General features: G+C 44.3%; 1 protein-coding gene and 1 long non-coding RNA gene across 3 annotated transcripts in view; both read left to right on the forward strand.

The window, feature by feature from the left end:
- LOC141172954 (zonadhesin-like) overlaps positions 1-4,558 on the forward strand; it is a 28,846-nt gene extending 24,288 nt beyond the window's left edge. The window contains exons 1-4 of one of the 2 annotated variants that reach the window (XM_073657570.1): positions 541-633; positions 810-867; positions 1,145-1,189; positions 4,106-4,558. In XM_073657570.1, the coding sequence (XP_073513671.1) occupies positions 831-867; positions 1,145-1,189; positions 4,106-4,458 (435 nt within the window). In that variant the 5' untranslated portion in view covers positions 541-633; positions 810-830 and the 3' untranslated portion in view covers positions 4,459-4,558. Of the gene's footprint in view, positions 1-540; positions 634-809; positions 868-1,144; positions 1,190-4,105 lie in introns of those variants that run through there. The other variant, XM_073657571.1, reaches the window with a different exon arrangement.
- A 1,314-nt stretch (positions 4,559-5,872) lies between these two features.
- LOC141172955 (uncharacterized) lies at positions 5,873-7,432 on the forward strand. The gene is made up of 3 exons (XR_012252559.1): positions 5,873-5,959; positions 6,459-7,177; positions 7,365-7,432. It is a non-coding gene; the product is annotated as an uncharacterized lncRNA (long non-coding RNA).
- Positions 7,433-25,050: the final 17,618 nt, after the last annotated feature.

A 25,050-nucleotide genomic window follows, 5' to 3' on the forward strand; every position in this document is an offset into this window, starting at 1 on the left:
GAACCCTGCAAACATTCAAGAGCTTGAACAAACTGCAAAGCAAGAGTGGGAGAAAACTCCAGAGAAGAGCAAGAAGCTTATAGATGGCTACAAGAAATGTGTGGAGGCTGTCAGCAATGTCAAAGGGTGTGCAATTAACTATTAATTAAGGGTCCCTTTATTGCTGCACATGCTGTTTATTCTATTTCTTCTTTGAAATTGCAACATGGAAGTTGAAAAACAATGTTTTATTGTTGTGTTACTTTGGACCTCTAATTAGAAAATCCTGAGGATATAACTTTGGTCCATTTCCATTTATTTTTGAAAATATTGTACAGTCTATGAAAAAAAAATGAATTAGTGCTAAAACTGGTGAGCAGCACTAATACACAGCGTAATTATTACTTAAATGTTTACATTTTCCCCGGAGCATCGCTCTGTTTATATTTCTACTGTTGGGACATTGTCATCCGCCCTGAGCATAACCCGGAGCAATGTTAGTGTTACAATAGTTCTCATTGTCCCAAATGTTACACAATATCCTCAGTGGCAACATAGTACAGATAAGATATAAGGACCCACCCAGGCTGTGATATATAAGCTGCCCCTCCGCGGGGAACACATCAGTACTACCACACCTGGCAGATCACACAGGTACCAGCTTCAACGCAACTACAACTCCTCTCATTCAGACAGATCCATCTCTCATTCCATAGAGAGCTCTGATACATTGTGACAAACCCTGCACCTGTGTCATGATCAGGGCAGTTCGGCATTAACAGAGGTCTGGAAAATACTGAATATATTAATTGCATTGTTATTTTTTGCAGAAAGAAACTCCAGGAGTGAAGATGTCGCCCGTCTCTGCGCTGCTGCTGTCACTGCTGGGTGAGCGTTTATTGCGCCTCTTATTTCTTTCTTTCATGTTTATGGAGTTTTTCTAATTTTAAGAACATTTCTGTTTTTATTTACATAAATTGATAGGTTTTGTAAATATTTTAGTTTAGTATTTTGTTATTTACACAAATTGTTGATAGGTTTTATAAATATTTTACTTTACTTTTATGTATTGATTTTGACTTTTTTTGTGTCATTGTCTCCATTCCTCTGCTCTCTGGTACCAGCAGAAATCTTAAATTAGCTTCAGTCTGATTCTGCTTTGCAGGCGCAGTCTTCATCCTGATCAGTGCGCAAGACCAAAAGCAAAAAAGTGAGTATTATCCATTGTTACACTCCAACTTTTATAACTTTTGTTTTGTATATCACCTTTATATTTAGTCATTGTTATTATTGCAGCCCCCGGGTGCTGTAAGTGAATTCACCCCGATAATTAGCGGTGTCCCCAATACCTAGTGATCATTTATTTGAAGATATATTAAAGGGTGTGGACATTTTTTGCAACCAATTTTCCAATTTATTAAAAAAAATTATGCAAAACGCTCCAGTGCAAAATTATGTCTCCGATGGTTGCAGTCAATAATTTGTAGAAGAGAGAAGAGCGGGGTAAAGGGTGTGGAGTAACACATGATTGTAAGAGAAGACTAAATATAGGGTTTATTTGTAGTGTACTGTAAAGGACATATTAATATTCATGCTATCCAAGTGTAAAGGACATATTGATACTCATGCTATAGCAACTCCATTTTGTCTGCTTGCTTTAAAATCATGTTATTATACTCCTTGCATAACATACATTCTTTCCTTCTTTTGTCATGCAACTTTCCCACACTAACCTTTTCTCACAAGAACATTTTGTCAGACACCCTGCTTCTGTTATCTAACTAGTCTAGGCCAGGATTGACCTTGTAAATTTCCATCGTGCTTCGAACTAACGATGATAATATGACCATATATGTGTTTCCATAATAATTGCACTAACGTTGGCTCAAGCCTGTAGTACTGTAGTATGGCTGTAGGTGATTGGCTATTGATATACTCAAAACAATATAAAATGCTACGCAAAATAAACGGGATCAGAGATTCTTTGAATCCTCCCATACAGAGCATTGCCTCCGTTTGGTTTTCTGTGGATTGCGCAATCAACATAATAATTTGACACTCACTTGGTCAACCGTGAAGGATTATTGCCCTCCCTTAACAGTACTACTATGCAGACACATAGATCTGCATAGTAGCTGTAAACCCAAAACAGTGAAAGATTTATCAAGATCATCTGCATAGTTATACAATTTCATTTTTTTGTGTAAGATGCACTGAATCAATATAAAAATGTGGATCACTATAAAAGGAATCCTGTCTGGTCCTCTAAGTTTTGGAAACTGCATATATATATGTATATATATATATATATATATATATATATATATATATATATATATATATATCACTCACTCACTCACTACAGATTCACATTATTCTTGAAACAACTTCAAAATGATGGAGTCACTGCTCCCTCTAGTGTACAAAGTGCACATAACACGCACTGCAAAGCAATGCAAAAGTTTTTATGCCATTACAAGACCCTTAGTCTCTGCTAGCAGGGGTCTTTCTCAGGCTTCCTGAAGAAGATACATTCTGTAAATTATAGAGATGTTGTTGCTACTAAGTCAGATTCACACCTAAGTCTTTACTGCTGTGAAAATATATCTAACCACTGAGCCAATATAAAATTATGGAGCCTCATTGAGTTACTACAGAGCTACTCAGTCATATATTACTCTCTGAGCAACTGAATCTTCATTGAACCTCTCTATCTTACTCAGTAGCCCACTGCATAATCACTGAGGCATTGAATCGTATTCACTGAGCCAATACATGCGCAATGAGCTACTATAAAACCACAGAGACAATTTACGTTGTTCATTTTGCCAGTAAATAGTCAGCAAGTCACTATATATTACTCACTGAGCCACTACAAAATCACTGACCCATTACATAACTCTTACTAAGCGAATTCATAAATAAGAGTCGTAATATCTTAATTCCTGATCTAAATTGAGTTAATATTAAACTACTGAGCCCCTATATAACCAGTGAATGAATATATAACCACTGAGCCCCTATATAACCAGTGAATGAATATATAACCACTGAGCCCCTATATAACATGTGGAAGAATATATAACCACTGAGCCCCTATATAACCTGTGGAAGAATATATAACCACTGAGCCCCTATATAACCAGTGAATGAATATATAACCACTGAGTCCCTATATAACCTGTGGAAGAATATATAACCACTGAGCCCCTATATAACCAGTGAATGAATATATAACCACTGAGCCCCTATATAACCAGTGAATGAATATATAACCACTGAGCCCCTATATAACCTGTGGAAGAATATATAACCACTGAGCCCCTATATAACCTGTGGAAGAATATATAACCACTGAGCCCCTATATAACCAGTGAATGAATATATAACCACTGAGTCCCTATATAACCTGTGGAAGAATATATAACCACTGAGCCCCTATATAACCAGTGAATGAATATATAACCACTGAGCCCCTATATAACCTGTGGAAGAATATATAACCAGTGAATTAATATATAACCACTGAGCCCCTATATAACCAGTGAATCATTATATAACCACTAAGTCATTATATTACCAAGGAATTGTTATATAACTACCAAGCCACTATATTTTACTCACCGAACAATTTTGTAACCCCAAGTAATTTAACATCCACTAAGTCATCACAAAATCACTGGACCACTATGTCTAAATTACTGAGCCACTACTTTACCACTGAGCCACTCTAAACCAAATAATCATTGAGCCATTCTATTTTTCTCAGCGAACCTTAATTAAAAAAAAATCACTGAGCCTCTTTACTTTACTCACTAAGCCACTAAATAATCACTAAGTCACTATATCAATCTCAGTGAGCCAATTGGTAAATACTGAGCCACTATGCAAATTAGCACTGAGCCACTATATCTTAGTTATTGACAACTGTGTAATTGCTGAACACCTTTGTAACCAATGACTCACTCTTTAATTACCGTCACGTTACTTTACTCACTGAGCCACTGTGTCACCACCTATGGGTGTTACAAATTCCTGCCTTCTCTTTGTGCACTCATATCTTAAAGTTATACCTTCCCATTTTATAGTCCCCCTTTCCCCATCTAACATTATTCTAATTTTGCAGCCACTGTCAGAGACTGTGGACCCGATAAAATATATAACTCATGTGGGAGCGTCTGCCCCCCAAACTGCACCCACCCCAACGGAGCTGCCTGTGTGAAGAGGTGTAACCCCGACTGCTTCTGTAAGGACGGATATGTGGAGCTGGAGGGGTCTTGTGTAGAGAAGAAAAAATGTGAGGCCTGCACTGGGAACAGGACGTACACAATGTGCGGCAGCCCGTGCCCCAGTACCTGCAACTACAAGGCGAAGTGTCCCTTTAATTGTACCGAAGGCTGCTACTGTAAGGACGAGTACATATTCCTGGACGACAAGTCGGCGTGTGTCCTCCCCGAGGAATGTCCCACGTTAGAATAAACCCCCACACCCCATCTAGGTGCCAGATTTGTATCTCCTTTCATTTGTGAACAGATATTGTGTATCTATCAAAGGATAATAAAAGATTCATAATTTTTAATGCCTTTTCTATGATCAGTTTTTTCTAAGACCATCAGACTCACGGGAAGACTAAGGGTCATCACTAGTGATGAGCGAGTATGTTCTATTAACCCTTTCGCCGAGTATGCTCGGGCCGAGCTCCGAGTATTTATAGCTGCTCGGTGATATGGTTGAATCGCTCCCGTGTGCATGATTTGCAACAGTTTGACAGTTTTAATACGTGAGGAATGTCTATTTCTTACACATTCCTCACATGTAATAAAGCTGTCAAACAGTCACAAATCATGCACAGGGGAGTGATTTAACCATATCACCGAGCAGCTATAAATACTCGGAGCTCAGCCTACTCACTGAAAGGGTTAATAGAACATACTCGCTCAACACTAGTCATCACCAGTCATTACGAGGAATCGTTCTCGTATTAAATCACTTGCAGCAATGGGTAGAATGTTTTGCTTCACACAATATACTTTAAGAACAAGTGATACTTTTGTAATACAAAATATAAATATATGACACAAAATAGCATTACAAGTCATTGACACTACAGGACTGGTATTCTGTCTTTCTCACCAGTTACCGTATTTTTCGGACCATAAGACACAACCAGTGTTGAGCGAGCATGCTCGACACTGCTCGGTACTCGCCCGAGCATCACGCTACTCGGGATGTTTGGCGAGCACCGAGCTTTTCCGGGTTACTTGGGCGAGAGCTCGGGTCTCCGCCCTGCACGTTTGATTCTCTTTACAGAGCCAATGAACATGCAGGGATTGCCAGCCAGTCACTGTAATGCCGCAGCCATGTTGTTTGTGGGCATTACAGTGATTGGCTGGCCGCACAGCGTCACCTCGAGTATTTAAAACCGGGCGCCGCCATCTTGGACACAGTCACTCTGGATCAGACAGTGTAGGGAGAGTGCTGCTGAGCTAGGGAGAGATTTATACTGCGAAATAGTTAGTGTAGGGTCTGTAAAGCCTGCCAAATCAAACAGTCCTTCTGAGGACTAATATTCATCCCTGATATCAGGCAGGCAGGCAGGCTGTATAGGAGACGCAGTGGTTATACCAGGGGTCTCAAACACGCGGCCCGCGAGCCGCATGCGGCCCCTCCGGCTGCTTCTTGCGGCCCGCAGGCACATACCCCGTAACTATCGCGGCTCTCTCCAGCAGCCGTCGACATCAGCACTGTAATGCAGTGTATTGCCGCGCAATACCAGTAGGGGGAGAGACGACAACGTCGCCTAAATAATGGTAATAGCGTCCATAACGTGCAAAAATATTCTTTATTATTAAAAATAACAAACAGGTTATTGTGGGATAAAAACATCAACAGCAGTTGCCATATGGAAAAAGAGAGCACACAGGTGGATTACATGGACATGCTGATGGATACCATAGTCGTATCATTTTACATTCACCAGGTGGGGCCTTATATAATTATGTAGGTGTACACTAGTACATTTTTTACCTGTTGTAGCAATTTGAGTGACTGTATTTATGCATATACGTTAGTAAATTGATATTGTCATCCCTAGTACCGGTATTAATGCATACACATTAGTAAATTGATATTGTCACTCTTAGATACGACTATGGTATCCATCAGCATGTCCATGTAGTCCACCTGTGTGCTCTCTTTTTCCATATGGCAACTGCTGTTGATGTTTTTATCCCACACTAACCTGTTTGTTATTTTGAATAATAAAGAATATTTTTGCACGTTATGGACGCCATTATCATTATTTAGGCGACGTTGTCGTCTCTCCCCCCTATGTCATATATAATGATTTGTCCTTTAGATGGTCCTAAACCTGACAGCCATTAGTATTATCACATACATGAACATGTCCAGGGTTTATTTATATATTTGGCTTATTTCTGTTAGCTACCCTTATCTTGCATTTGCTGTGTTTTGCACAGGTTCCACTTCAGAAATGGACTACAAAGCCAAGGAGAAAGCTTTGCTCTCTCAGGTTGAGCAGGTATTTGGTGTTGATAATGGTGGCTCTCAAATAGCTGGTGATCACAAATGGGAGGATCAATTCACTACAATTCAATCATTATTAATTAAAAGGACTAAGCTCTGGTGGAACCGAGCATTTTTAGAAAAATATATAAAATGCAAACTAATTCCTAGAGGCCTCCGGGTACGCGTTACACCCACTTTCTTTGTAGATGACGATATATTCATCGAGAAATGGGAGGAAGCATGCAACAGTTGCTCTAATACTTTCATACTACTGCCATTACAAATTTGGATAAACTGATTGATGCGGCACAGATTGGTCTCAGATCTAACTGCCCATCTGAAAAAATACAGGCTTGATACTCAGATTGACAATGCTATGGACATTACGGTGAGAAAAATCCATGAGACTCAATCAACGAAACTTAATTGTGATATAAGGGACTATCAATCTAAGACAGTATACCGTTGGAGGCAAGCACCTTCGTCCTGTACGCCATCCTCCCGTACTCCATCTATTACTTCTATGTCATCTCTGAGTGATATATCAGATGCATCAACTACGTCTATGGTCACGCGGTCTGGTAACTCCTTGAAACAACGTGAATATAACTATCATCCCTACAAAAGACATGACTTACGGGCAGCTGATAAGATAAAGAGGGATAATAAGGTAATTAATCTAAGTAAGCATAGCCTCTCTGCTGTTGATCTTTCTCTACTTAGTAAGGGTCTGTCGTTTTCTCCATCCTCTGGGTTTGATAGTTTTAACACTATAAAAGACCTATGCATTTTTGCACGGTCATTGATTTTTAAGCGCCATTTCTATAGTGATGATCTTCATAAATTGTTCCCTACAGAGGAGGAACAATTGGCCCTAAGGACATTGGAAGAGCTATCGGTTGAACATAACACAACAGAAAATGGTAAGATACCATCATCTATTCGACAACGCTCAAAAAAATTCCCCCCCTCTCGGCATGCACAAACGTGGAGCTATTTGTGCAGATCATCACCAACGAATTCCAAAAGATTCCACAATATATCAGGGATGACAATCTCACTGGTGAGGAACGCAATAAGCTCAAGGTATTGAGTGGCTTGACAGATGTTGTATTTAAACCAGCAGACAAGGGGGGTAATATTGTCATCTGGCCGACACAAATGTACGAAAAAGAGGCATTTCGACAACTTAACAACAACATTTGTTACAAGAGGCTTACGTACATCCCTTGTCTGCTTTCAGACAGCAGCTGCAAACCATTTTGGATAATGCCGTCAACAGTGGGGTTGTCACCCGGGAGTTAGCTTCAGCACTGTCAGTTACTGAGCCCACAATACCGACGTTCTATTTGCTCCCAAAACTCCACAAAAATTCGGAGACACCTCCGGGGCGTCCCATAATATCTGGAAGGGGCAACTATTTGGAGCACGTGAACAAGTGGATTGATTCTAAATTACAGCCCCTAGTTGAAGATCTTTCTTCATTCCTGAAGGATACAGGGGATCTATTACGGAGGGTGGATGGGTTGTATCTAGAACCTGATGCATTGATGGTAACAGCAGATATAGAATCTCTGTATACTAACATAAGACACAATGATGGCCTAAAGGCAATCAAATTTTTCCTTGATAGTTCCAATTTACCAGTCACCATCCGCCTATTGGTGATTGAGTTATTAGAATTCACATTGACACACAATTTTTTTGTCTTCAAGGGGTCTTTATTCCTGCAGCTTCAGGGAACAGCTATGGGGGCAGCATTCGCTCCCTCATATGCCAACCTGTTCCTGGGGCTGTGGGAGAGGGACCTCCTCCTGTCACATCGGCATTCGTCGATGGACCGCGTTCTCTCTTGGACGCGGTACATCGACGACATATTACCGATCTGGCAGGGCCCGGCCCAACAATTAGAAATTTTCATGTCCAGTCTAAATGTTAATGATCTAAATGTCCATATCACATACGAATATGATCCAAATAAGGTGGTCTTTCTAGATGTCACGCTTAGGAGAGATAACGGGAATGCAATACAGACCAATATATATAGGAAGCACACGTCCACCAATATGCTCTTACATGCATCATCTTCACACCCAAAACATATGGTCCAATCTGTTCCCGTGGGGCAGTTCCTGCATCTCCGCAGGATCTGCTCCACCGATCAAGATTTTGAAAATCAGGCCCGGGACCTAAAAAACAGGTTCTATGATAGAGGATACAGTCACAGGATGATTAAAAGAGCATACCATAGGGCTAAGTATACGTCTCACCACAATCTCCTATATGGTTCCCGTAACACCAATGATGGCGACTTGGTGAGATTCATCACCAAATTCCATTCACAAGCCCCTGCAATGAGGAAAGCGCTATGTAAAGCATGGCCAATTTTGAAGGCGGATCCAATAGTTTAAAAATTTATACCCGAAACACCTGCCATTCTGTTTAGACGATCTAGGAACCTCCGTGACCGTCTAGTGAGAAGCCATTTTGTGGGTGAACCCGTAATGACCTTTTTGGACGGTATCACCAGAAAATATTGATGCGTTCCGTGTGGACGCTGTGTGGCATGTCCTAACGAGGAGCGTTGTACTGATTTTTCCGACTCTAGTGGATCTACTAATTACAAGATAAAGAAACATATTACATGTCTATCGAGAAATGTAATTTATTATGCTACATGCCCTTGTCGGTTGATCTATGTTGGACTTGCGACACACCAGCTCAAAATACGTGTCCGGGAACACGTTTTGGGCATAACTGCGGCAGCAGAACACACAGACGCATCCACCCTAAAAACGATCCCAAGACATTTTAAATTATACCATCAGTGTAATGCTAATGTATTAATTGTCAGAGGAATTCATCTCATTGAGGTGGGCATTCGTGGCGGACAGATAACTCAACGCCTTGCCCAACTTGAGTCCAGGTGGATATGGACTCTGAACACTGTGCATCCGGCTGGTCTTAACGAGAATCTGAGCTTTGCTCCATTTTTGTGAACACCAGTTATTATTTTTTGCGCTTAGATCTTTGCCCACGTCACCCTAGTCTATTGCCATGTGTAGTTCTTATGTATTTTTAATTTATTTTTATTTTTATAAGGTCCTTCGGTCCAGTGGCATCTACCTGGAAGTGGTTAACGCTTCGGCTTTCTACTGCAGTTTTTCTCCTGTCACAATGATGTGCTCCATCTCATCCTTTGAAACAAAAGAAGATTATATAATTCCGTGTGTAAAATGTTATGACACTATGTGATGTAATTTTGGATACATATATAATTGGCAGTTGCATGTATTTTAACATTGGTGTAGACTCCTATGATTTGTGGTTTGTGAATAGTCTCCCCTGAAGGGGGAAGCCTTTACGATATATGGAGTCCATATTTACATAGTTGATAATACTTTATGTATCTATGTCTCATTGGTTGATTGGATATATAATCTGTGTATGTTACTATCTGTTTTCTTGGTGATTTACCTTCGTATTTGGTCCGTTATATTGATCTGGTGGGTCTATCTTCTCTAGTACTAGACATACTTAATATATAGTTATCTATATTATCTATATTTTTTCCTCCCCTACTGGACTGGTGCCAATAAGCTGTTGCCTTTTAGTTTCTACACACATAGAGAAATACAGCCTACACTAATGCACATACTTACATCCAGTTAATAATACCTATATGTTTCATGCATTAGCATCGGTTTTCTATTGATCTTCTCTTAGTTACAGCTATAACAATTGGATGTTACTTGTGACCAGTACGCACGCGCGCCATGGTCCTGGCACCCCGCTGGCCTTCGGCATCTCTAGTACTGTCTGGCTTGTGGTGGGTCCCCGCCATTCAGTCTTGATGCCGACGCCGCGGAGCGTCCCTGTTACAATGACGACGCTTGCGTCGTTTCCGGCACACATCCGGTATCCTTGAGACAGCCTTACTGCGTTACTGTGACAACGGACGTCACTTCCGGGGCGGGCACTATTCTGAAGAGCCCGCGGGTTTTTTTGCCACATTTTCATTGGACAACCTTCTTTTAAATACACGCCTCGTCCACATACTCATTGTCCCTTGACAAAGCCGAAAAGCGCGTCGGGGTTGAGCTGACAGGTCGGACCTCTGATACACCGCTATACAGGTAACTGACCAACACTTTACATTCACCAGGTGGGGCCTTATATAATTATGTAGGTGTACACTAGTACATTTTTTACCTGTTGTAGCATTTTGAGTGACTGTATTTATGCATACACATTAGTAAATTGATATTGTCACTCTTAGATACGACTATGGTATCCATCAGCATGTCCATATAGTCCACCTGTGTGCTCTCTTTTTCCATATGGCAACTGCTGTTGATGTTTTTATTCCACACTAACCTGTTTGTTATTTTGAATAATAAAGAATATTTTTGCACGTTATGGACGCCATTATCATTATTTAGGCGACGTTGTCGTCTCTCCCCCCTATGTCGTATATAATGATTTGTCCTTTAGATCGTCCTAAACCTGACAGCCATTAGTATTATCACATACATGGACATGTCCAGTGTTTATTTATATATTTGGCTGATTTCTGTTAGCTACCCTTATACAGCAATACCAGTGTCAGCCACCGGCCTATCAGAGGGCAGCAGCTGACCTCTGCGTCCCAGCGCAGCGGCGTATGACGTCACTGCCATGCGCAGAGGTCAGCTGCTGGCCTCTGATAGGCTGGTGGCTGACACTGGTATTGCTGTGCAGAGGGCCGGTCTCTGCGCGGCAATACACTGCATTACAGCGCTGATGTCAGCGGCTGCTGGAGAGAGCCGCGATCGTTACGGGGTCTATGTGCCCGGGGGCCACAAGTGCAGAAAGGACGCCGAGGGAACGGAGGACAGGTGAGAATCTTTTTTTTTTTCTCTGTCATGTGAAATACAGCACAGGGGACCTGTGCTCAGTATAGGGGGGGGGGCACTTGCGTAGTATGGGGGGGACGGGGACCCTGAGCGCTGTATGGGGGGGACAGGGACCCTGAGCGCTGTATGGGGGGGACGGGGACCCTGAGCGCAGTATGGGGGGATGGGGACCCTGAGCGAAGTATGGGGGAGGACAGGGACCCTGAGAGCAGTATGGGGGGGACGGGGACCCTGAGCGCAGTATGGGGGGGACGGGGACCCTGAGTGCAGTATGGGGGGGACCCTGAGACTGAGCGCAGTATGGGGGGGGGGCGGGGACCCTGAGCGCAGTATGGGGGGGACGGGGACTCTGAGCGCAGTATGGAGGGGGACGGGGACCCTAGGCGCTGTATGGGGGGGACGGGGACCCTGAGTGCAGTATGGGGGAGGACGGGGACCCTGAGCGCAGTATGGGGGGGGGACAGGGACCCTGAGCGCAGTATGGGGGGATGTGGACGGGGACCCTGAGCACAGTATGGGGGGATGGGGATGGGGAGCCTGAGCGCAGTATGGGGGGACGGGGACCCTGAGCGCAGTATGGGGGGACGGGGACCCTGAGCGCAGTATGGGGGGGACGGGGACCCTGAGCGCAGTATGGGGGGGACGGGGACCCTGAGCGCAGTATGGGGGGGACAGGGACCCTGTGCGCAGTATGGGGGGGGGGGCGGACCTGTGCGCAGTATGGGGGGGAATCTGGATGGGGGACATGTCTGCAACATAAGGACCAGGATGGGGGACCATGTCTGCAATATGGGGGACCTGGATGGGGGACCATGTCTGCAATATGGGGGACCTAGAGGGGAGACCATGTCTACAAGTTGAGGACCAGTTCAAAAGGTGTATAGAAAATAAAAATGTAACTTTGTCATGCAAATAATGCGGCCCCCCAAATTAAATGTTTTTCCGTGTGCGGCCCATATGCCCAGCTGAGTTTGAGACCCCTGGGTTATATCAACAAACACTGCATTACAGTCATGTGTGCTGCTGCTGCTCAAATTGCTAGACTTATTCTAATTCCTCTTTTTTTTTTCCCTCAGTCAGACTGTACAAATATCCGTCTTATTAACCTTTTGGTATTTCCCCCCCCCCAAAAAAAAAAATGAGTGTGTCTGTGAGTGTTCAGACACAAATATATCTGTTTAAAACAGTCTGGTTTCGGCCAGATAACTAGAGCTGTGATTTTGCAGGTCCACGGTGCAAATCTCCGTATTATCCACTTTTTTGCCTTTTTTCCATAAAATAAAACAGTTTGAGTGTCTCGCTGACTGTTCAGACACAAATATATCTGTTTAAAAGATTCTGGTGTAGACCAGAGAACTAGAACTGTGGTTTTCTTCTTCCACGGTTCTAATCTCCTTTTTATTACTCTTTTGCCATTGATAGTGCAAGTGTAAGCTATTTTACTTCATTTACAATGGGCAAGGCGCGTGGCAAGGGATGTGGAACTGGACGTTCTGGTGATAGTGCGTGCAGAGGACGGGGCCGTGGCCAAGGTGAAAATGTGCCACAACCAACAGCCACATCTTCTCGCTTCCAGTTCTTTACCAAATTACTAGGAAAGCACACTACAACACCACTATTGCGAACTGATCAGTGTGAACAGGTTACTAATTGGATAGCAGAAAATACTTCCAGTAACCTGGGCACCACCACCTCCGGTCTGTCTTCCACGCGGTCAAGTGTTAGTAGCCGTGAGTCTCGACCGCATACTCCTCCTCACCCTGATGCTCCTTCCTCCCACCATGCCGAGTGTCGTCAGACAGCAAGTGATCCCACACTTGGACACTCTGAAGAGCTGTTCACTGGTCCATTTCCATATTTGGGTCCCTCGCCTGCTCCACTTGAAGTGGTGGACGAGGAGATCCCATGTAGCGATGGCCAAATATTTGAACAGCCACGGCCACAGGAAGGCGACGCTGGCAATTTGTCACAAGAGGTGGACGATGACGAGACACAATTATAACGAAGTGAGGAGGAGGACCATGGTGAAGAAGTGGAAGAGGAGGAGGTGGTGGATGATCTAGTAACTAACCCAACGTGGCAGGAGGACATGCAGAGCGAGGCCAGCAGCACACAGGGGGAGGGAGGCAGAGTACCCCAACAGGCAGGAAGAAGCAGTGTTGTGGCCGCACATAGAAGGCGGGCAACCGTTCCCCGTAACATCAACACGAGGGACGTTGCCAGTACAACCGGTAGGTCTTCCAGAGTCTGGAATTTTTTAAAGACGCTGCTGATAACCCCAAAAAAGGCCATTTGTACCACCTGCCAGGCCAGCATCAGCAGGGGTGACAAAACTACCAGCCTGACCACCACCAGCATGATCAGGCACATGGCAACAAAGCACCCGACTTTGTGGGGCGAAACCCAGGGTCCATGACCAGTGTTAGCGGGTGTCACCACTGCTTCTTCCGCTATTGTGCGTGTAAGAGAACCCCCTGTTGTGCGTGCAAGGCAATCCCCTGTCCATACTGCATGCAAAGATGCCCCCTCCTCTCAGTCTTCACTTGTTATGGCAGTTTCTCAAGAAACAGCATCAACATCCACGTCCACGTCCCACCGCAGCGTTCAATTGTCCATATCCCAGACCTTTAAACGAAAGTGCAAATTCGCATCCAACGCCCCACAGGCCTCAGTCCTAAATTCGCACATTTCACGACTGCTTGCATTGGAAATGCTGCCTTTTAGGCTGGTGGAGACGGAATCCTTCCGCAACCTTATGGCGGTGGCCATCCCTCGGTACTCGGTCCCCAGCCGACACTATTTTGCCCGGTGAGCCATCCCCGCACTACACAAGCACGTGTCCCAAAACATCTGCCGTGCCCTCAACAACACAGTTACTGGGAGAGTCCACCTGACAACGGACACGTGGACAAGTGCTTGTGGCCAGGGACGGTACATCTGGGTAATCATAGTGGAAGCCGGGACCCAGTCGGACCTTGGGACGGAACACATCCTCCCCACACCTAGGATTGCGGGCCCTATGTCAGTCAGAGTTGCCCCCACAGTGTACAGCTCCTGCGCATCATCCTCCTCCTCCTCCTCCTCATGTTCAGCCTCCATCTCAGATATCACCACATTAGTTACAAGCTGGAAGCACTGCAGTACTGCCTCAGCCAAGCGGCAACAGGCTGTGCTGAAAGTCATAAGCTTAGGTGAGAAACCTCACACTGCTTGTGAGTTGTGGACAGCTGTGAAAGAGCAGGCAGATCTGTGGCTGAGACCGCTGAACCTACATCCCGGCATGGTCGTGTGTGACAATGGCCGTAACCTGGTGGCGGCTCTGAGGCGAGACGAGATCACACACGTACCATGCCTGCCTCATGTGCTTAACCTCGTGGTTCAGCGGTTTCTTAAATCGTACCCCGAGTTGCCAGATCTCCTCGTCAAAGTACGCCGCCTGTCAGCTCATTTTCAGAAATCGGCTACAGCTTCCGCCGCCCTTGCTGTGTTGCAGCAGCGTTTGCAGCTTCCGGCACACCGACTTCACATGTTGCAAAGGATTTGTTAGCAGAAGAGAGCAGTTGTGGAGTACCAGCTGCAACAAGGCCATCGATATTCAGGTCAGACTCCACACATAAGACTTCAGGAGCGGACCTTGATGTCTGACATATGTACCATCCTGAAAAACTTTGAGGAATCCACCAAGATGGTGAGTGGTGATGATGCCATCATTAGTGTCAGCATCCCACTTGTCTGTCTTTTGCAACGCTCTCTGCAGAGAATTAAAGAGGAAGCATTGCAGCCAGAGTATGATGAGATGGATCAAGAAGCCGTAGCAGGCGATTACACACAGCCCAGCCTCATCTCATCCCAACATACATTGGGGGACAATGAGGGAGAGGAGGAGGAGGAAGAACAGGAGCTGGTATCATGCGCTGTAGACGGTAGTACCTGTACAACTGTCATACCGTCGGTTCAGCGTGGGTGGCCTGAGGACAGGGGGAAGGAGGAGGAGGAGAGCATGGTCAGTCGTCATCTTGGTGAGGGCACGGAATTCTTGCCCGTTACCAGTCTGGCACGCATGGCTGACTTTATGTTGCGCTGCCTTAACCGTGACCCTCGCATTGTCAAAATGTTGGGTGACAGTCATTACTGGTTGGTGACACTTTTAGACCCCCGCTACAAGGAGAACTTTCACTCTCTTATTCCTGAGATGGAGAAGTCTACAAAAATGGGGCAGTACCAGAAGGCCCTTGCTGCAGAACAGTTAAAAAAATTACCATCTGAACACGCTAGCGGCAGAGGTCACAGTTCGTTGCCCAACCAAGGTGTACAGGCGAGAGAGACGCAACTCCAATCCAGCAGAGGCAGGGGAACACTGTCAACGTTCTGGGACAGTTTTCTGAGACCAGCCCAGCTTACAGGCCCTGAGGCGCGGGGTACTCTCACAAGGAGTGGAAAGTTTCAAAAGATGGTGAGGGAGTACCTTGCCGACCGTACCAGCGTCCGCCGTGATTCCTCTGTGCCTTTTAATTATTGGGTATCCAAGCTGGACACTTGGAATGAATTCGCTCTGTATGCCTTGGAGGTCCTGGCCTGCCCTGCCGCTAGCGTGTTATCGGAGCATGTTTTTAGTTCCACTGGGGAAATTATATCTGATAAGCGCACTTGCCTGTCAACTGACAATGCTGACAAGCTGAAACTTATAAAAATGAACAAGGGCTGGATTGGGCCAGACTTCTCATCACCACCAAATGACAGCAGAGTAACATAAAGTCAAATTCACTGTGTTATTTCAAGAGGTGTATTCCCATGCACCGCTTCACACCCACACATGGGTATACACTTCCTCATTTCCGCTGTTTTTTCTCTTCTCCTTATCCTCAGCCTCCACCACCACTATACCACCAGGGTGACCATGGTCTGTGTTGCCAGCATTGCAAGTTCCAACGTCCTAATTTTTGGCAGCTTTTGCTTGGAAGGCATATGCAATGACTATGGGAGACCCACTCCCCAATAATGGGAATGTTTTTAATATGCTGTACTGCATGGCTCTTGTAAGGGGCATTAAAACCATCTTGTTAAGCTACTGTGACCTCCACGTCTCTTCCATGGGTCATTGATATTCTCTTTTTATTCCACTGGGACCTCCACCACTCTTCCAAGGGGCATTGATATTGTATTTTTATTCCACTGGAACCTCCACCACTCTTCCAAGGGGCATTGATATTGTCTTTTTATTCCACTGTAACCTCCACCACTCTTCCAAAGGGCATTGATATTGTCTTTTTATTCCACTGGGACCTCCACTACTCTTCCAAGGGGCATTGATATTGTCTTTTTATTCCACTGGGACCTCCACGTCTCTTCCAAGGGGCATTAAAACCGTCTTGTTAAACCACTCTGAACTCCACAGCTCTACCAAGGGTCATTAAAACCGTCTTGTTAAACCACTTTAAACTCCACAGCTCTTCCAAGGGGCATTGAAATGTTGTTTTTAATTGCCTCTAACCTCCACGACTCTTTCAACGGGCATTGCATTTCCTCCTAATTTTAGTCAGCTTTTGCTTTTCAATGCATAGGCGAACACTAAGGGAGACCCACTCCCCAATAATGGGTAGAAGGTTTTTAGTACGCTGTAATCCACGTCTGTTTCAAGGGGCATTGCAGTTCCTCATAATTTTTGGAAAGCCTTCCATTCACTGCTAAGGCCAACAGTGCACAGGAGACCCAGTTGCTATAAATGGAAAAAACGGTTTAGTTAAGGCCCTCTGACCTCCATGTCACTTCCAAGGGGCATTGGAGTGCCTCAAATTTTTTTGTAGGCATTGCACTCACTGTATGCCCTATAACTGTGTAGCCGAACCGCTCCTTTTGGTACAGAAACATATCCTACAAGACATGTGTGGTTGACTGGCCTGATATTGATGTGAATGGTCCCTGTTCCTCCTGCTCTTTCTTCTTTGCCACCACCTCATCCATCATTCATCACCTGAAGCTTTGTTTTAATGTGAGTCATAGAACTGGGATAGTAGCAGGAAACATCCAGCAATCCTAGGAGGAGGTAGGATATGCGCCAAAACGCTGACCACCTCAGGCCTAGCCGCTACTACATACATTAGCTTGCATTCCAAGGAACAGAAAGCTAAGGAGATGGATGGCCTCATGATTAGTGTTGAGCCACCCCCGTAGTGTTCGGGTTCGGTTCGGTTCGTCGAACACCGGGATGTTCGAGGAACTGTTCGTCGAACTGTTCGTCGAACACCTTAGAACACCGTCGAACACCGTTAAAACCAATGGCAGGCAAACAAAAACACATAGAAACACATAGAAAACACCTTCAAAGGTGTCCAAAAGCTGACAAACTGCTCAGAAGACGCTCTCTTTAAAAAAGCCGGCCAGCAATTCAGCAGCGGCATACACCGGTACCCGACAATTTAGACAAGAAGGAATAGAGCCTCACACATAGATTAGATAGATAGAAACATGTCAGTCACACATATAAGAAGCACAGTGACAGTGTTGCTTACTGTACTTGTCATTTAGTGTAAAGGATTTATCAAAAAAAAAATAGTGTTTTCATGCACCGTCTCTTTAAAAAAGCCGGCCGGCAATTCAGCATCTGTACCCGACAATTTAGAATAGAAGGAATAGAGAATCACACATAGATTAGATAGATAGAAACATGTCAGTCACATATATAAGAAGTACAGTGACAGTGTTGATTACTGTACTTGTCATTTAGTGTAAAGGATTTATTTAAAAAAATAATAGTGTTTTCATGCACCGTCTCTTTAAAAAAGCCGGCCGGCAATTCAGCATCTGTACCCGACAATTTAGAATAGAAGGAATAGAGAATCACACATAGATTAGATAGATAGAAACATGTCAGTCACATATATATGAAGTACAGGGATAGTGCTGATTACTGTACTTGTCATTTAATGTTAAAATAAAGGATTTATTAAAAAAAAAATTGTCGTGGGGTTCCCCGTAATTTTAGTCTCTAGCGGAGGTTAAGCAGACGGCTGGGGCAGATGTTTGAAGCCTGGGAAGGGGGTAATACCCACGGAGCTCCCCAGGCTACTAATATGAGCCCCCAGCTGAATACCTAGCCTTTACTAGCTATTAAAATGGGCCAGACTTCTCATCACCACCAAATGACAGCAGAGTAACATAAAGTCAAATTCACTGTGTTATTTCAAGAGGTGTATTCCCATGCACCGCTTCACACCCACACATGGGTATACACTTCCTCATTTCCGCTGTTTTTTCTCTTCTCCTTATCCTCAGCCTCCACCACCACTATACCACCAGGGTGACCATGGTCTGTGTTGCCAGCATTGCAAGTTCCAACGTCCTAATTTTTGGCAGCTTTTGCTTGGAAGGCATATGCAATGACTATGGGAGACCCACTCCCCAATAATGGGAATGTTTTTAATATGCTGTACTGCATGGCTCTTGTAAGGGGCATTAAAACCATCTTGTTAAGCTACTGTGACCTCCACGTCTCTTCCATGGGTCATTGATATTCTCTTTTTATTCCACTGGGACCTCCACCACTCTTCCAAGGGGCATTGATATTGTATTTTTATTCCACTGGAACCTCCACCACTCTTCCAAGGGGCATTGATATTGTCTTTTTATTCCACTGTAACCTCCACCACTCTTCCAAAGGGCATTGATATTGTCTTTTTATTCCACTGGGACCTCCACTACTCTTCCAAGGGGCATTGATATTGTCTTTTTATTCCACTGGGACCTCCACGTCTCTTCCAAGGGGCATTAAAACCGTCTTGTTAAACCACTCTGAACTCCACAGCTCTACCAAGGGTCATTAAAACCGTCTTGTTAAACCACTTTAAACTCCACAGCTCTTCCAAGGGGCATTGAAATGTTGTTTTTAATTGCCTCTAACCTCCACGACTCTTTCAACGGGCATTGCATTTCCTCCTAATTTTAGTCAGCTTTTGCTTTTCAATGCATAGGCGAACACTAAGGGAGACCCACTCCCCAATAATGGGTAGAAGGTTTTTAGTACGCTGTAATCCACGTCTGTTTCAAGGGGCATTGCAGTTCCTCATAATTTTTGGAAAGCCTTCCATTCACTGCTAAGGCCAACAGTGCACAGGAGACCCAGTTGCTATAAATGGAAAAAACGGTTTAGTTAAGGCCCTCTGACCTCCATGTCACTTCCAAGGGGCATTGGAGTGCCTCAAATTTTTTTGAAGGCATTGCACTCACTGTATGCCCTATAACTGTGTAGCCGAACCGCTCCTTTTGGTACAGAAACATATCCTACAAGACATGTGTGGTTGACTGGCCTGATATTGATGTGAATGGTCCCTGTTCCTCCTGCTCTTTCTTCTTTGCCACCACCTCATCTATCATTCATCACCTGAAGCTTTGTTTTAATGGGAGTCATAGAACTGGGATAGTAGCAGGAAACATCCAGCAATCCTAGGAGGAGGTAGGATATGCGCCAAAACGCTGACCACCTCAGGCCTAGCCGCTACTACATACATGAGCTTGCATTCCAAGGAACAGAAAGCTAAGGAGATGGATGGCCTCATGATTAGTGTTGAGCCACCCCCGTAGTGTTCGGGTTCGGTTCGGTTCGTCGAACACCGGGATGTTCGAGGAACTGTTCGTCGAACTGTTCGTCGAACACCTTAGAACACTGTCGAACACCGTTAAAACCAATGGCAGGCAAACAAAAACACATAGAAACAAATAGAAAACACCTTCAAAGGTGTCCAAAAGCTGACAAACTGCTCAGAAGACGCTCTCTTTAAAAAAGCCGGCCAGCAATTCAGCAGCGGCATACACCGGTACCCGACAATTTAGACAAGAAGGAATAGAGCCTCACACATAGATTAGATAGATAGAAACATGTCAGTCACACATATAAGAAGCACAGTGACAGTGTTGCTTACTGTACTTGTCATTTAGTGTAAAGGATTTATCAAAAAAAATAATAGTGTTTTCATGCACCGTCTCTTTAAAAAAGCCGGCCGGCAATTCAGCATCTGTACCCGACAATTTAGAATAGAAGGAATAGAGAATCACACATAGATTAGATAGATAGAAACATGTCAGTCACATATATAAGAAGTACAGTGACAGTGTTGATTACTGTACTTGTCATTTAGTGTAAAGGATTTATTTAAAAAAATAATAGTGTTTTCATGCACCGTCTCTTTAAAAAAGCCGGCCGGCAATTCAGCATCTGTACCCGACAATTTAGAATAGAAGGAATAGAGAATCACACATAGATTAGATAGATAGAAACATGTCAGTCACATATATATGAAGTACAGGGATAGTGCTGATTACTGTACTTGTCATTTAATGTTAAAATAAAGGATTTATTAAAAAAAAAATTGTCGTGGGGTTCCCCGTAATTTTAGTCTCTAGCGGAGGTTAAGCAGACGGCTGGGGCAGATGTTTGAAGCCTGGGAAGGGGGTAATACCCACGGAGCTCCCCAGGCTACTAATATGAGCCCCCAGCTGAATACCTAGCCTTTACTAGCTATTAAAATGGGCCAGACTTCTCATCACCACCAAATGACAGCAGAGTAACATAAAGTCAAATTCACTGTGTTATTTCAAGAGGTGTATTCCCATGCACCGCTTCACACCCACACATGGGTATACACTTCCTCATTTCCGCTGTTTTTTCTCTTCTCCTTATCCTCAGCCTCCACCACCACTATACCACCAGGGTGACCATGGTCTGTGTTGCCAGCATTGCAAGTTCCAACGTCCTAATTTTTGGCAGCTTTTGCTTGGAAGGCATATGCAATGACTATGGGAGACCCACTCCCCAATAATGGGAATGTTTTTAATATGCTGTACTGCATGGCTCTTGTAAGGGGCATTAAAACCATCTTGTTAAGCTACTGTGACCTCCACGTCTCTTCCATGGGTCATTGATATTCTCTTTTTATTCCACTGGGACCTCCACCACTCTTCCAAGGGGCATTGATATTGTATTTTTATTCCACTGGAACCTCCACCACTCTTCCAAGGGGCATTGATATTGTCTTTTTATTCCACTGTAACCTCCACCACTCTTCCAAAGGGCATTGATATTGTCTTTTTATTCCACTGGGACCTCCACTACTCTTCCAAGGGGCATTGATATTGTCTTTTTATTCCACTGGGACCTCCACGTCTCTTCCAAGGGGCATTAAAACCGTCTTGTTAAACCACTCTGAACTCCACAGCTCTACCAAGGGTCATTAAAACCGTCTTGTTAAACCACTTTAAACTCCACAGCTCTTCCAAGGGGCATTGAAATGTTGTTTTTAATTGCCTCTAACCTCCACGACTCTTTCAACGGGCATTGCATTTCCTCCTAATTTTAGTCAGCTTTTGCTTTTCAATGCATAGGCGAACACTAAGGGAGACCCACTCCCCAATAATGGGTAGAAGGTTTTTAGTACGCTGTAATCCACGTCTGTTTCAAGGGGCATTGCAGTTCCTCATAATTTTTGGAAAGCCTTCCATTCACTGCTAAGGCCAACAGTGCACAGGAGACCCAGTTGCTATAAATGGAAAAAACGGTTTAGTTAAGGCCCTCTGACCTCCATGTCACTTCCAAGGGGCATTGGAGTGCCTCAAATTTTTTTGTAGGCATTGCACTCACTGTATGCCCTATAACTGTGTAGCCGAACCGCTCCTTTTGGTACAGAAACATATCCTACAAGACATGTGTGGTTGACTGGCCTGATATTGATGTGAATGGTCCCTGTTCCTCCTGCTCTTTCTTCTTTGCCACCACCTCATCCATCATTCATCACCTGAAGCTTTGTTTTAATGGGAGTCATAGAACTGGGATAGTAGCAGGAAACATCCAGCAATCCTAGGAGGAGGTAGGATATGCGCCAAAACGCTGACCACCTCAGGCCTAGCCGCTACTACATACATGAGCTTGCATTCCAAGGAACAGAAAGCTAAGGAGATGGATGGCCTCATGATTAGTGTTGAGCCACCCCCGTAGTGTTCGGGTTCGGTTCGGTTCGTCGAACACCGGGATGTTCGAGGAACTGTTCGTCGAACTGTTCGTCGAACACCTTAGAACACCGTCGAACACCGTTAAAACCAATGGCAGGCAAACAAAAACACATAGAAACACATAGAAAACACCTTCAAAGGTGTCCAAAAGGTGACAAACTGCTCAGAAGACGCTCTCTTTAAAAAAGCCGGCCAGCAATTCAGCAGCGGCATACACCGGTACCCGACAATTTAGACAAGAAGGAATAGAGCCTCACACATAGATTAGATAGATAGAAACATGTCAGTCACACATATAAGAAGCACAGTGACAGTGTTGCTTACTGTACTTGTCATTTAGTGTAAAAGATTTATCAAAAAAAATAATAGTGTTTTCATGCACCGTCTCTTTAAAAAAGCCGGCCGGCAATTCAGCATCTGTACCCGACAATTTACAATAGAAGGAATAGAGAATCACACATAGATTAGATAGATAGAAACATGTCAGTCACATATATAAGAAGTACAGTGACAGTGTTGATTACTGTACTTGTCATTTAGTGTAAAGGATTTATTTAAAAAAATAATAGTGTTTTCATGCACCGTCTCTTTAAAAAAGCCGGCCGGCAATTCAGCATCTGTACCCGACAATTTAGAATAGAAGGAATAGAGAATCAAACATAGATTAGATAGATAGAAACATGTCAGTCACATATATATGAAGTACAGGGATAGTGCTGATTACTGTACTTGTCATTTAATGTTAAAATAAAGGATTTATTTAAAAAAAAATTGTCGTGGGGTTCCCCGTAATTTTAGTCTCTAGCGGAGGTTAAGCAGACGGCTGGGGCAGATGTTTGAAGCCTGGGAAGGGGGTAATACCCACGGAGCTCCCCAGGCTACTAATATGAGCCCCCAGCTGAATACCTAGCCTTTACTAGCTATTAAAATGGGCCAGACTTCTCATCACCACTAAATGACAGCAGAGTAACATAAAGTCAAATTCACTGTGTTATTTCAAGAGGTGTATTCCCATGCACCGCTTCACACCCACACATGGGTATACACTTCCTCATTTCCGCTGTTTTTTCTCTTCTCCTTATCCTCAGCCTCCACCACCACTATACCACCAGGGTGACCATGGTCTGTGTTGCCAGCATTGCAAGTTCCAACGTCCTAATTTTTGGCAGCTTTTGCTTGGAAGGCATATGCAATGACTATGGGAGACCCACTCCCCAATAATGGGAATGTTTTTAATATGCTGTACTGCATGGCTCTTGTAAGGGGCATTAAAACCATCTTGTTAAGCTACTGTGACCTCCACGTCTCTTCCATGGGTCATTGATATTCTCTTTTTATTCCACTGGGACCTCCACCATTCTTCCAAGGGGCATTGATATTGTATTTTTATTCCACTGGAACCTCCACCACTCTTCCAAGGGGCATTGATATTGTCTTTTTATTCCACTGTAACCTCCACCACTCTTCCAAAGGGCATTGATATTGTCTTTTTATTCCACTGGGACCTCCACTACTCTTCCAAGGGGCATTGATATTGTCTTTTTATTCCACTGGGACCTCCACGTCTCTTCCAAGGGGCATTAAAACCGTCTTGTTAAACCACTCTGAACTCCACAGCTCTACCAAGGGTCATTAAAACCGTCTTGTTAAACCACTTTAAACTCCACAGCTCTTCCAAGGGGCATTGAAATGTTGTTTTTAATTGCCTCTAACCTCCACGACTCTTTCAACGGGCATTGCATTTCCTCCTAATTTTAGTCAGCTTTTGCTTTTCAATGCATAGGCGAACACTAAGGGAGACCCACTCCCCAATAATGGGTAGAAGGTTTTTAGTACGCTGTAATCCACGTCTGTTTCAAGGGGCATTGCAGTTCCTCATAATTTTTGGAAAGCCTTCCATTCACTGCTTAGGCCAACAGTGCACAGGAGACCCAGTTGCTATAAATGGAAAAAACGGTTTAGTTAAGGCCCTCTGACCTCCATGTCACTTCCAAGGGGCATTGGAGTGCCTCAAATTTTTTTGTAGTATTGGCGCCAAATTTAAACCCCGCTCTGCTGATTGATCACAGTTGCCTTCCGCGACCAATCAGCGATTTTGACGCCAAATTTAAACACCGCTCTGCTGATTGGTCGCGGCCGGCGATTGCGACCAATCAGCATTATTACCGCCAAATTTAAACCCCGCTCTGCTGATTGGTCGTGACCGCCGGCCGCGACTAATCAACATTGTTGCCGCCAAATTTAAACACCGCTCTGCTGAATGGTCGAGGTCGTGACCAATCACCATTATTGGCGCCAAATTTAAACACCGCTTTGCTGATTGGTCGCAACCACAACCTATCAGCATTATTGGCGCAAAATTTAAACCCCGCTCTGCTGATTAGTCGCGACCGCCGGCCGTGACCAATCAGTGATATAGTCGCCAAATTTCAACACCACTTTGCTGATTGGTCGCGGTTGCTGGCCGCGACCAGTCAGCGATTTTGGCGCCAAATTTAAACACCGCTCTGCTGATTGCGCCGGGTCTGCCGCATACATATTCTAGAATACCCGATGCGTTAGAATCGGGCCACCATCTAGTTTCATGAAATAATTTTAAAAAAAATTGACGTGGGGCTTCGCACTATATTTGTGTCCAGCCAGATACAGC

The sequence above is a fragment of the Phyllobates terribilis genome, unplaced genomic scaffold (genome assembly GCF_046119375.1).
Source record: "Phyllobates terribilis strain yellow unplaced genomic scaffold, ASM4611937v1 Scaffold_12__6_contigs__length_324123572, whole genome shotgun sequence".
NCBI lineage: Eukaryota > Metazoa > Chordata > Amphibia > Anura > Dendrobatidae > Phyllobates > Phyllobates terribilis.